General features: G+C 40.3%; 1 protein-coding gene across 2 annotated transcripts in view; it reads left to right on the forward strand.

The window, feature by feature from the left end:
- SLC66A2 (solute carrier family 66 member 2) overlaps positions 1-14872 on the forward strand; it is a 217625-nt gene that overhangs the window by 19249 nt on the left and 183504 nt on the right. For both annotated transcript variants that reach the window (XM_082258198.1, XM_082258199.1), the window contains exon 3: positions 2021-2154. In XM_082258198.1, the coding sequence (XP_082114324.1) occupies positions 2021-2154 (134 nt within the window). The remainder of the gene's footprint in view (positions 1-2020; positions 2155-14872) is intronic.

Here is a 14872-nt window from a genome sequence, read left to right on the forward strand (position 1 = left end):
TCTGCCGAAATCTGTACTGACTGACGAACAATCGGCCATTCTGTTCACGGCCAACAAAAATTTTATAGCATGCACACCAGATTTTGTTCGGCCGAAAAGTCACAGTCGGTTGTCGGAAGCATCATACTAACAAGCCGACAATCGGCCGATCGGACATTGGCCGAAAATTCACGGCCAACAATCGGTGCGTGTGTACGAGGCTTAACTCCTGTGCTATTCCTCTGCAAAATGTGTCTATGGAAGAACACTTGTGTTGAAGGAAGTGATTGTTACTCAGCTATGCCAGCACAGAGCACTGAAGTGGGAGACATCTGGCATCATTTTCAACGAGAGTTAATTTGTATTTTAAAACCTTTCTCAGCAGAAATTGCTTAGATCATACCATGCAGGAATACAGGACTATAAAGATAAAACAAACATGTGAGACGTTATCTGGGATTTAACATGTGATAACGGGCTGAAACCAGATTCACAGGTTTAAGTTCCTGTTCACATTAGTGCAATTCTTTCTGCATCTGCCATGGCACTGCAATGCACGTTACACTATGCACTACACTGTTAACATAAATGCAACATGGTGCCGTGTGATTTATTTATTTTTTTGAAAAGGTGCAGATGCTTCTTTTGGTGCAGATGATATTTTGGGGTCTATATATTTTAATGGGAGTGCATATAAAAAAACATGTACAAGTAGTTTTGCCAGGTTTGGCACTTAACGAGACCCAAAATCAATGCAAGACCCTTATCCGAGAATGCAGGTCATAAAAGGGAGGGTACAAGCGAGCGCCCCCCCCCCCCCCAAACCATACCAGGCTGCATTCCTTCAACATGGGGGAGGGGGCTCTCCACCTCAAAGCACCTTGTCCCCATGTTGATGGGGACAAGGGCCTCATCCTGAAAACCCTTGACGGTTGTTGTGGGGGTCTGTGTGCAGGGGGCTTATCGGAATCTGAAAACCCCCTTTAAGAAAGAGGAGACCCCCGGATTCCGGCCCCCTTATGTGAATGAGTATAGGAACATTGTACCTCTACCCATTCACCCCAAAAAAGCAGTGTAGTGTTACAAAAAACATTTAATCAAAAATGAAAAATGTCCCGTCATTGCTAATGGGTTATTTTCTTCCAGGACCATCACTGCTGTCTTCTCCCGCTGGAGATAATATTCTCCTTCCGCTGTCTTTTTTTCGTCGCTGCCGAGCCGCCAAAGATTAAAAAAAGCTCCTCCCTCCTCCAATGCTGTATCCCTCCCCTCTTTTTTTTTTTTCTTCCTTTTTTTTTATTTTTAGTGGCTCTGCGGCGGTGGGAGAAGACATCGTTGATGATACCGCAGGACGAAGACGCGTTGGATCTACTATGGGGGACATTCTTAATTTTTTGTCAAAAACCGCCTCTTGGGTTTTTTGTTTTTTTGTTTTTTTTTTTACCATCAGCTGTCAGTTGGGAACCCCACTGACAGCTGAGGACTCATCAGTTTTTAAGGATGTGGAAGCTGGCTTCCTGGTTGGCTCCTTAGCAATCGACTATATACAGTGTTTTTAAAAAAACTGCATCAAAAGTTGCATTGCAAATGCAACACTAGCGTTTCTGGTGCAACTTCATTGAAATCTATTACATGCAAAACGAGGGAAAAAAATCTTCAACCCTTTCCAAAAATGCACCAGCTGCAAAATGCATTGATGTGAACGTGTACCATAGGAAACCATCTTAAAAGGACTGTAGTGTGTTTCTGCAAACTGCAAGACGCACTAAAAAACTCATAGATGTGAACGTAGGGTATGGCACCCAGCCCCCAATTCCTAGCCTCCCTCCTGGAAATTCTCTTTACTTCAGCTTTGAGATGGGAGCAACCTATATGCAAATAAGACATAAGACACACTGTGCATTATTTGATGAGATTATGTATTCACTTGAACTTGCAGGAAGAATTTTTTTTTTTTTTTTTTTTTGTGTAGTAATTTTGGTGATTTGTTGAGTACTATGGCTAGGAATGCTAATTTGGACTGTCAACATTTCTATCCCAGGTTTGGACGCCATTTTGAATCCCCATTACTATTGCAGAGTATCATTATGATTGCCACCATGCTGCTGATGCTGAAATTGTGCACAGAAGTACGTGTTGCAAGTGAGATCAGCACAAAACGACGTGCATTTGCAGGTTAGTTATCACCATATCTTGTATGCCTGGGATTTTTTCTTTTTTTTTTTTTTTTTTTTTATGAAAGGGGTGCTATTTTTCTGTTAGATTGCTGGGGAAAGGGCCTTAGTTCTCAAAAAGCTGGCATTATGCACCTTTCTAGATAGTAAGGGAAATTGGTTACTTATGTAAAGGTAAAAAGAGAAAAGTATTGTTTAGATTCAAACCTCTCCAAGAGAATTTTATAAGAAATCTTATCAGAAGGTCTATTTAGATTATAAAAAGTGGTTGGTTATAAAGATATAATCCTGCTGCCAAAAGATAGTTATGTAATGCCAGGCACTTATTAACACATGCAATAATTGTGCATGGTTGAGCGCCATCAATGTTTTATCTGGATTATTTTTTGTAGATCTTCCCAGTTAAGAGGAAACTGCAAACTACAAAATGGTGACACTAAGCATAGGCAATACGGTACTTACACATGGGGAAAAAGAATGTTTAATTTGTACAAGAACTATCCAAATCATGGTGTCTGGTTGTAACAATGTAGGTACACATTTCACAGAATATTAACTTTACTTGACTATTTTTTATATCCTGGCTTTTTATACAGAATCTCACAAACGTGAGTACACCCCTCACTTTTTTGCAAATATTTTATTATATAGTTTCATGTGACAACACTGAAGAAATTACACTTTGCTACAATGTACAGTAGTGAGTGTACAGCTTGTATAACAGTGTAAATTTGCTGTCCCCTCAAAATAACTCCACACACAGCCATTAATGTCTAAACCGCTGGCAACAAAATTGAGTACACCCCTAAGTGAAAATGCCCAAATTGGGTCCAATTATCCATTTTCCCTCCCTGGTGTCATGTGACTTGTTAGTGTTACAAGGTCTCAGGTGTAAATGGGGAGCAGGTTGGTTTTATATTTGATGTTATTGCTTTCACTCTCTCATACTGGTACCTGGAAGTTCGACATGGCACCTCATGGCAAAGAACTCTCTAAGGATCTGAAAAAAAAAAAAAATAGTTGCTCTACATAAAGATATAGGCTATAAGAATATTGCCAAGACCCTGAAACTGAGCTGCAGCATGGTGACCAAGACCATACAGCGGCTTAACAGGACAGGTTCCACTCATAACAGGCCTCGCCATGGTCGACCAAAGAAGTTGAGTGCACATGCTGAGCATCATATCCAGAGGTTGTCTTTGGGAAATAGACGCATGAGTGCTGTCAGCACTGCTGCAGGGGTTGAAGGGGTGGGGGGGGTCAGCTTGTCAGTGCTCAGACCATACGCCGCACACTGCATGGCTGTCGTCCCAGAAGGAAGCCTTTTCTAAAGATGATGCACAAGAAAGCCCGCAAACAGTTTGCTGATGACAAGTAGACTAAGGACATGGATTACTGGAACCATGCCCTGTGGTCTGATGAGACCAAGATAAACGTATTTGATTCAGATGGTGTCAAGCGTGTGTGGCGGCAACCAGGTGAGGAGTACAAAGAGAAGTGTGTCTTGCCTACAGTCAAGCATGGTGGTGGGTGTGTCAGGGTCTGGGGCTGCATAAGTGTTGCCAGCACTGGGAGCTACAGTTCATTGAGGGAACCATGAATGCCAACATGTACTGTGACATACTGAAGCAGAGCATGATCCCCTCCCTTGTGAGACTGGGCCGCGGGGCAGTATTCCAACATAATGACCCCAAACACATCTCCAAGATGACCACAGCCTTGCTTAAGTAGATGAGGTTAAAGGTGATGGACTGGCCAAGCAAGTCTCCAGACCTAAACCCTATTGAGCATCTGTGGGGCATCCTCAAATGGAAGGTGGAGGAGCCCAAAGGTCTCTAACATCCACCAGCTCCGTGATGTCATCATGGAGGAGTGGAAGAGGACTCCAGTGGCAACCTGTGAAGCTCTGGTGAACTCCATGCCCAAGAGGGTTAAGGCAGCGCTGGAAACTAATGGTGGCCACAAAAAAATATTGACATGTTGGGCCCAATTAGGACATTTTTCACTTTTGTTGCCAGCAGTTTAGACATCAATGGCTTTATGTTATTTTGTGTGGACAGCAAATTTACACTGTTTTATATAAGCTGTACACTCACTACTTTACATTGTAGCAAAGTGTCATTTCTTCAGTGTTGTCACATGAAAAGATATATAATAAAATATTTACAAAAATGTGAGGGGTGTACTTACTTTTGTGAGATACTGTATATTACATACAGATATCGGAGAGGTACAGAAGTCATTCTTCTATAAGCGGATGCTTCCAGTTGCCCCTTCTGGTCAGGACATGTACAGAGAATAGGGAGGGTTGTCCTGAGTCTCCTGCATATACAACTGTAATATACCAAAGATTTCAGTGTCTTCTCCCTGTCCAGGATTGGCAAGGAGAGTAGTGGGGGCCTGCAGGTTTCCGAGGATGTTGTAACTCCATACATAATGTATGCAGGTTTCCAAAGGATGCTGCACTTTCATATCATGTTTTTTATTTTCTGAGTAGTAAATTGATTGCTTCAGACTCGGACATCTGAAAACTGGTTAAACCTCTGTCCAAACAAAGCTGAAGTTTGTGTAGCCTCAGTATGGGAATGGTATGAAAGATGTGCTGTCCTATACCAGTTATAAATAATTACTTACTTAAATACTAATTAAAAAACAGGCCAGAGACATGTTTTGGATTTAAAAAGGCCGCGGCTGTTTTAATAAATGGCTTAACATACATGAAAAGAAATCTCATACTTTGTTTTTCTTTTTTAAATACATCTTCAGATAATATAAACAGCAACCTAGCCCCTACGGCTCAGGTTGACAAACTTCACTCAAACTTTTAAAGCCATTATCCAACATTAGGAATAAAACCAAAAACTTACTACTGTCCACCAAAGCCACTTGCTAAGGCGACCACATGAGCCAAAAATTATAAACAGGCCGCGACAACCAAGGGGCAGGAGGGTGGGGGAACAAGAAGTAGAAGTCCTGAGGTGATGAGTGACCCGGAGTCCCGCGGCCACTGGCTTAAATAGTGCTCCCAGAACCGGACTGAGCTGGAATCTTGACCAAAAGGCGGGCAATTTGAGCGGGAGACCTGCTCAAAACTGCCCAGATACAGCTATCCTAAAAGGCGGGAATAGCTTAAAAATAGCACAAACTGCCCAGATACTGGGATAACTAGAGCGGGAGAAACCCCACAAGAATAACCAGGGTCAATAGTTCACTTTAAGAACCATTAAAATGGCTACCGTTCTAGTACACATTTATATATATATATATATATATATATATATATATATATATATATATATATATATATATATATATATATATATATATATATACCAATCCATTGACTAATTTTTTTATTACCTATTTAACCCTTTCTCCCATCCCATAAAGAATTGGGGGCTACAGGAACCCCAATTCTTTTTATTCTTGTAGACTGAGAACATGCCTGTTGGTGAAATGCTGCCATTACCCATTGAGCAGGCATAAATGTAACAAAAAGTGCTGATTTTTTTTTTTTTTTTTTATAGAACTTTTTATTCATTTTCAATTCAAAGTATACAAACAAGTTCAAAAAATACTTCACAGATTGCAGAAGAGATCATTTCCCCCTATATCCCTGAGTCTAAACCCTCCCTCCCATTTTATCATACCCCTCAATTTCTTTATTGTACCACTTCTCCTACATCTCCATGTTCCTTAATTGCCCCCCCCCTAATCCTCAATGCTTCGAAATATTTGTTAGTCTTTTTAAAGTCTACCCATTTTCTCCATTTATTTGAAGATCTCCCCCTGTTCCTTATCTCTGCTGCAAAGGTACTCCGTGTGTGTGTGTGTGTGTGTGTGTGTGTGTATATTACAACCTCTAAGGGTGGGGCTTTCTGCATCTAACCATTTTTTTTTTTTTTTTTGGTATTGCCCCCCCTTTGCTGCGTTTTTCAGGTTTGGGACGATCATGTTTTTATTCTGCTTTTGTGATTTGTCTGTTTTTAAAAAAGAGGCACGTTCCATGGGTCAACCGTGATGCTCACTCCTGTGATTTCCCTGATAAACTGTTGTACTTTCTGCAAGTAGTCATGGATTTTGGGACAGTCCCGCCAGATATAAGGCATTGAACCCTACGCATTACAGCCCCCCCCAACAGAAGTTTGATTTCTCTGGGTGACATTTATGTCCTTTTACCGGCGTTGTATAGCATCTCTCGATAGGCATTTATAATTCATTTCAATAGTGTTCACATCTAGTGCAGAATAATATTCGGCTCTTAGTATAGCATTCACTTTGTGCTCATTTAAGCGTGATCCTATCTTCTTTTCCCATGTTTCCATTAATAAAGGTTTGCTCAGGCCCGCCATCTCCGCTAACATGTTGTATTTTTGAGACATACTAGGTTTTATTTTTATTAGTGGATTGCCGTGTTATTTTCCACTAGGTTCAGGTCCTTCTTGGATCTGATGGGTTGAGGCGGGGATCTCACAAAAGGTTTTACCTAAAGATCTCACCATTCATTCAACCTCAAATTTCCTTCTCTAGTGTTGAGTTTGTGATATTATTTATTTGTTTCTGGTACTTGTATAGCGCTGTCAATTTACGCAGCGCTTTACATATACATTGCACATTCACATCAGTCCCTGCCCTCAAGGAGCTTACAATCTAAGGTTCCTAACTCACATACATACACAGTAGGGCCAATTTTTTTTATACAGGATCCAATTAACCTACCAGCATGTCTTTGGAGTGTGGGAGGAAGCCGGAGTACCCGGAGGAAACCCACGCAGGCACAGGGAGAACATGCAAACTCCAGGCAGGTAGTGTCGTGGTTGGGATTTGAACCAGCAACCCTCTTGCTGCTAGGTGAAAGTGCTAACTACTACACCACTGTGCCGCCCATATGATCTAATCTTTCCCCCTTGTGTTCTGTCTTTTTTAGCTGCGTATTTTTTTGCCCAGTTAACAAATTGTATCTCATTCCCAGGTGTAAAATATTTTTACCTTCTAATGATCTTGCGCATTACATATGTTTCTTCGTGCATTTCCCTGTACTTTGGTGGAATCTAAATGTTCTTATTTAATTGTTTTGCTTAGTGTGGTTTCAATCTTGACCCATCTTTTATCGGAATCTTATTTTTGTCCACTCTATCATGCGTGAAATTATGACCGCAATATAATCTTTTAATGTCTCGTGCCGCTAATCCTCCCTGTGATTTATCCTTACTGAGAGCCGTATGTTGTATTCTAGGCTTTTTCTCCTGCCAGATGCACTTTCATATCATTGTTTGTTTTTTATTTTAAAATGTACCGATGGAATAGCAATTGGTACCATTTCAAATTTGTATAGGATTTTGGGCAACCTAATCATCTTGATTGATTGATTTTTTTTTTTTTTTTCCTCCCCCCTCAGCCAAGAGGTGGGCCACTCCCAATATTTTTTTATTTTTATTTTTTTTATTTTTATTTTTTTATCTGCTTTTAATCTCATTTGACATGGTAGAGGTTTTCTAATGATGGAGTTACATTTTTTTTTTATCCCAAGTGAATGGAAATTCCCTCTAGTGCCTGTTCTTCTTTCTTACTTAAGACCCAATGTTCAAAATTTCTGACTTTATTGGATTGATCTTAAAATTTGATAGTTCCCCATATTTCTTTAATAACATTTGAGAGGGTTATTCTGGGGTTAGTAATAAAAAAACAAAATGTCCTCGGCATATGCTGCTACTTTATGATCCTCCTGTCCAACCCTTACTCCTCCTATATCTACATTATTCCTTATGGTCGCTAGTAAAGGCTCTAGCGCCAGGACAAACCGGAATGAGACAGGGCACCCCTGTCTCGTCCCGTTGCACATTTCAAACTGGGGGGGATAAATTGCCATTTCCTTTACCGATGCTGTTGGATTCCTATACAATACCCTTATCCATTGAGTCATGCTCAGGCCGATACTCAAATCTTCTATTGTTCGAAGCATGAACTCCCAGTCCACCCTGTCAAATGCTTTCTTAGCATCTATTGACAGCAGGAGGGCTGGTGTAGTAAGACTTCTAGCTTTGTGGAATCGCAATAATGTCCTTATCCCATTGTCTTTCCCCTCCTACCTAGGATAAATCCTGTCTGATATGGATGGATCCACTCTGCCATTCTTTTAATCGAGTTGCTGGAACTTTTGCGTTTAGTTTTGTATCGGTATTTAACAGTGCTATTGGTCTATAATTTGAACATAGAGTTACATCTTTTCCTTCTTTAGGTATTAGTTATATGGGCCTGTAATGATTCTACTCTCATTTCCCCCCCCCCCCCCCCTTTCTCCTATCCCATTCATATATGTGCAAAGCTTTGGTACTAATATTTGCTTGAACCTTCTGTAGTACCCGGTAGTTTACCCGTCTGGGCCTGGACTTTTCCCAGTCGGCGAGGTTTTTTTTATTTTATTTTATATAAATGCCTCAGTTAACTCCTCCTGGGAGATTGGAGGCTCTAGAGCTAATAGTTTATCATTTTGGTAATTTAAGTAGTTTTTTGATTCCTTTTATAAATTTTTGTTTTCTGTTTTGTTCTATTTCATATGATTCCTTTTTGCCATACGGTATATAAAGCATCATAGTAACTTTGAAATGCTTTTGCTATGTCTGTTGTTGAATGGACCGCTAGACCCCCCCCCGTGTGTGTGGTGTTTTGTGTTTTTTTTTTTTTTTTTTTTTTTTTCCCCATTTGCATCTTTCCCTGGCAGCTCTATTAAAATTACGTCTAGTCTCTTCTTGCGTCTAGTCTCTTCTTCCAGTAACTCACTTACTTATCTCTTTGTAATACCAAAACGTGTATCTTAACCTCCTAGACTTTTTTTTTTTTTTTTAGTGCTGAATTAAACAAATCTTGGTAATCTAATGTTGATGAAGGTGAAGTAGACTAGGATGATCGCACACTGAAGTATCCCAAAAAATCAAGACCTCATCACAGCAACCAACACAGAGAACAGGACCTGTTGATGTGTTTCATACCCATCAGGCTCAGCTGTTGTTAATATATGTTGAAAGTATTTTAATGTTCTGAACAAGTTGGATAGGTGTTAAAATGAAGTGCCATTAGGTGTAAAAACTCATCAACGGGGTCCGGTCTTGGTTGGTGTGATGGCTTGACTTTTTGGATTCATAATAAGTTGACTGTTTACCTACATTGGTGTGCAATCAACCTATTCCACGTCACCTTCTATCTAGGCAGTTACAAGCGGGGCCAACATCTGTTCTGTTCTTTATTGGGGCATGACTGGTGTGGACCAACCTGGAGCTGATATTAAAATGACACTTTTTGCCTGAAGGTGTATCACAAAATAGAGAGAGAATTCACTGAGCCTGCCTTCTGAACTATAGAGATGCGGAGAGGAGTTTCAGGAGGCAGAGACAGTACAGGAATTGCAACAAGGCACCATGGAATATGTAGACCTTAGAAAATGAATGTAATCAGCAGAGGAGAAGCTGCAAAGCATGCTGGGAATCCAGGAAGTTGTGGAAAGACATGGCCAGCAGACAGGCAGCACTCGCAACATTTAAAGGTGATTTTTTTTTTTTTTTTTTTTTGTAAATAATCAGCGCAATCAATAATTAATATTATAAAGTGACACGGTGCTATTTCACAATTAAAAGGTGCAAATTCAGCAAACCTGTGCAAATTAACAATATACAGCAGCTATATGAGACTTCCTCACTGACGGAAGTAAGATGAATCAAAGTGGTAAAAAATATACAGCGCTATATAAAATCAATAAAGTGACAATGTGCTTAATAAAATATAACAATTTATCTTAAAGGTGCATATATAAAGTGTCCATAAAATATATTCCACAATTAAAGTGCAGTAGGAAGAAAAGTCCAATCCACAAAATATCCAAAATGTGAGATAAATATAAGGTGCTTGATAGGTGTCTCAATACTGAAATAGTGCTCAAAAACACCACCACCATCTAGCCACAAGATGGCCTCTCACCTCATTGAGATGATTTAAATGCAGTAAATCCTCAATGCAGAAAGATTCAGATCTATGGATACCGTTTGCTGGGCTGGTACTCTCATGAGCTCCGTATGCAGGAAAGATATGTAAAAAATATACACAAGATCTAAGTGCTCACTGCTACGAATAACGCTTTATTGAAATAATGATAAATCCACTCACATATATGGCACAATCTGGCTTGTGCAGATAGTTACAAATGAGCTCTGCTGGGTAGTCGCCACTCGTCCGTCGGTGTCTCCGCCCCCTATACGCGTGGCGTCATACGCTTGCACGTCACGACTTCGTCAGTAGGTTTTTTTTAGTAAGCTTATATTGTATTGTCAGTACTTTTTGTTTTGCTTTTACAATCACCATCCCATTGATACCTCTTTTGTGCTTCCATGCAGCTCTATCCCTCTGCTGGAGCTGTCTGGAAGCACCTGGTATATCGCAGTATGGGGGAGCATGTTACCCTTCCTAGGATGCATTTGGGCCAATCTTTAGGCTTCAGCAGATTCAAATGAAGTGGGGGGGGGGGAATGTTTAGTACTGTTTAAGGTCAGGCATCGTCCTTTACATAGTTTATATATAGTTAAGGCTTGAGAGCGCAAATGGATAGGAGGGGGAGTGCAGCAGATGCGAGTATCAGAACGGGGGTTCTTCTCTCAAGCAACATGACACACTTTTATTTTTTTATTTATTTTTTTTTTAAACTGCTTTTAAGGTATAAAAGCGGATGAACAAAACCAGTAAAAGGTTCAGTTGATTTGCTCAACACCACATCCCAAAAATGTATAGAGAAACACAACAAAAAAAGAAAGGGGAAAGTGGAAATTTTTGTGTGCTGAATCCTATTGAAATAGACTTGCAAACACATATAAAATAAATATGCCTGTTTTTATAAACCTAATTCTGTTTAAAATTAATTGGGGTATGAAGCCCCTAAAAAGCCATACATAATGGTTGAGCAATCCACAGAAAACTTAACAGCCACCTAGAGAGAGGCCAATAGAAGGAGCTGTGAGCGCCGAGCGTGTAGCCTGCAATTTCCAGTTCCAGCCCCGACTTGTTTCGGTGACGTCATTTCCGCCCATGCATTGAGACTTCCTAGACATACAGTGGCATTCTGTGCCTCTATTCCACTCCTTCCAGGGAACGGTGACTACAATTGGTGGAGCCTGTAGGAAGGCGGGACCTCTCAGGGCTGAGTACTTCATGATGATCACATTTATCATCTTCTTGTGAGTGTTTTTTTTTTTTTTTTTTTAAAATCCCATGCTCAAAAAAATATTAATGCTGCACTCAGGTGGTGCCCCCCCCCCCCATTTTTCCCTTTTCTGGACACACATTTTTGGATGGCTGCTGCATACAATTACTTCACCTATGATGGATGGTCTTATGGACTTTTTGGACTTAGAAAAAGGGGCAAGCTTAGTCTTTATGTTAACTGTTTCAATAGACTTGTTTAAATTTAATTTTGGGCATACACCTGCCTGTGCGCCAGATTCCTCCTATCTCACTTACAGCCCCCCAGAGAAGCAGTGTGAAATGCATTAGAATTTTGCACTCCTTCTGGATGTGTCTATCTATTACAATTTGATGGTGTACCTGTACAGTATTGGAATAAATTGAGTTTATGAACAAAAGGGGTATAGGTGCTTTTCTGGGGGGTTGTCAAGTTGTCTGTGGTTTGCTCAACCATTATGTATGGCTTTTTATGGGCCTGATAGCGCAATTCATTTTAAATGGGATTATGTATTAAAAATCGCTGGTTTTACAGTTCTATTCAAAATTATTCAACCCCCACTGAAATTGATTGTTTTGGCCAGTTTGACATTGATTTTGATCATTCAGTCATCCTGCTTACAATTAAATCAAAGAGGCACGTGTAGGTCAGACAAATATAACATAACATTTATAATGAAATAACCACAAATGTCTTTTCTGTGCTCACATCATTATCAGTTTTATTCAACCCCCAAGTGACATTCAATCTTAGTACTTAGTACAACATCCTTTTACAGTTATAACACCTTTTAAACGTGAAGCATAGCTTGACACAAGTGTCTTGCAGCGATCTACGGGTATCTTCGCCCATTCGTCATGGGTAAAAGCCTCCAGTTCAGTCACATTCTTAGGCTTGTGCACTGCAACTGCTTTCTTTAAGTCCCACCAGAGGTTCTCAATCAGATTTAAGTCTGGTGACTGTGATGGCCACTCCAAAATGTTCCAGCCTTTAATCTGCAACCATGCTCTAGTGGACTTGAGGTATGCTTGGGATCATTGTCCTGTTGAAAGGTCCAACGTCTCCCAAGCCTCAGGTTTGTGACGGACTGCATCACATTGTCATCCAATATCTCCTGGTACTGAAGAGAATTCATGGTACCTTGCACACGCTGAAGCTTCCCTGTACCTGCAGAAGCAAAACAGCCCCAAAGTATGATTGACCCCCCACCATGCTTCACAGTAGGCAAGGTGTTCTTTTCTTCATAGGCCTTGTTCTTCCTCCTCCAAACATAGCGTTGATCCATGGGCCCATACAGTTCTAATTTTGTTTCATCAGTCCACAGAATACTATCCCAAAACTTCTGTGGTTTGTCCACATGACTTTTGGCATACTGCAGTCGACTCGTCTTATTCTTTGGAGACAGCAAGGGGGTGCGCCTGGGAGTTCTGGCATGGAGGCCTTCATTACGCAGTGTGCGCCGCATTGTCTGAGCAGAAACTTCAGTACCCACATCTGACAAATCTTTTCTCAGTTCCTCAGCAGTCACACGGGGACTTTTCTTCACTCTACGCTTCAGGTAGCGCACAGCAGTCGTCAGCATCTTCTTTCTGCCACGACCAGGTAGCGTTTCAACAGTGCCCTTTGCCTTGAATTTGCGAATGATGCTTCCTATGGTGTCTCTTGGTATGTTTAACATCTTTGCAATCTTCTTATAGCCATTGCCCTTCCTGTGAAGAGTAATCACCTCTTCTCTTGTCTTCCTGGACCATTCTCTTGACTTCACCATGTTTGTAACCACACCAGTAAATGTCTAGAAGGAGCTGAGTATAACAGTCATTTTAAAGCTGCCTAATTGGTGCGTATTAGGCTTTATTGCTGCTCCCTGACATCCACAGGTGTTTTCAATACCTGATTGAAAACACTTCAATGAACCTCTGTTCTTCAGAGTGGTAGTCTTTAAGGGGTTGAATAATTGTGTCAATGAAGAATTCACAAAAGAAACATTTACTACTGTATTACGAAACCAATTGATGTCATTTTAGTTGCATATGGTTCTTTAAGAAGTCCTTGTAGGATTTCATTCTGAATACAATTACAAATGTACACTAAATTCCCTAAAACCCTTTACAGCATTGGGGGGGTTGAATAATTTTAAATTACAACTGTATAAACCTAAAAAATCCAACTTTCCTTTTTTTGTTTTCTTCGGTTTCACTTAAGGTAAAAAAAAAACGTATTAATTGTGGTCAAGAACAAAGAAAATTTCCACCTATTCTGCTGATGGGAGGACTGTACAGTACCAAAATCAATTTCACTAGAAAACATTCTGATATTTCACTAAATGGTCTTTAAACTAATTTTCGCCTGCTGTTTTTTATATTTGATGTGCTAGAACAGATATAGCCCGCAAATAGAAGCATACAGGGGAATGCTCAGTTTAAGTTTATTGAATGTGAATCGCATCCCATAGATATGACCTTCTTATCTTTTTTTTTTTTTTTTTTTTTTTTACTACTTATGGAGTTGTTAAAGACCGCTATACACCCTGAATATGGCACTTTTAAATATTCAACCTTTTGATTTTTCACTTGAAAACAACACCTCTAACACTCCAATGTACGGCTTGGAAAATATATTGTATGTACAGGATAAAGGTTGTAATTGCAGGTATTGGTTTTCCTCTGTCCTTGAAATATGCTGTCTGCAAGCACATATAGGAAGTCTTTTCAGGCTCTTTATTGCCGAAGAGGCTTGCAGTGTCCCTTCTGCAATAAAATACTTACCTGCCTTTTTGCAGTCCATTGTAGAATATACACGGAGCTGCACATCTACAACTCAGTTTACATTTTGGAACCATGCCTGTGTCCCGGGATGACTGCACACCTGTGCATGTGCAGGAGTATCATCATTCTGCGCCGGCTATTTTTTAAAGGGAGTACCTTTTTTCTTCCATTTTATCGTTGGAAGTTAAAGGGGCTTACAGTTTAGTATGGAAACCTTTTTATTGAGGTGGCTAAGCAGGGCTTCTCCCAATACTAAGCCGAACCCTTAAAGTAGTTATGAACCTAGTTATAACCGTGTAGGTATCATAACTGCATTTATTTATTTTCAGAAATTCTTTCTTACCTTTTTTTTAAAAGGTTAATAAGTTCTGTCATGTCACCATGCATTTCTTCTTCCTGATAGTGGGGTTGTGGAGTTACAGGACACTGTGCAGACACACAGCCTACCTGTATAGTCTGTTTAGCCTGAGGCAAGATGCAGACTGTGCTTGAGCAGGGGTCATGGTTAAGAGGCAGGCTGTGATTGGAATGAGGTGTGTGCCAAAGGCAGGCTGTGATTGATCATAGGGTGTAGTGGCTGAACAAACTACCCAATACAGGCATGCTGTGTGCCTGCACAGTGTCCTGAACCTCTGAATGGCCTGTCAAAGCATGAAAACTGACCACAACTCGGATTATTGTGCTTTGTGTGTGTTCAGTTTAGAAGGAAGAAAAGTGACTGGCAGGATAAA

Source organism: Pelophylax lessonae (genome assembly GCF_965119305.1).
Source record: "Pelophylax lessonae genome assembly, chromosome: 5".
Classification (NCBI taxonomy): Eukaryota; Metazoa; Chordata; class Amphibia; order Anura; family Ranidae; genus Pelophylax; species Pelophylax lessonae.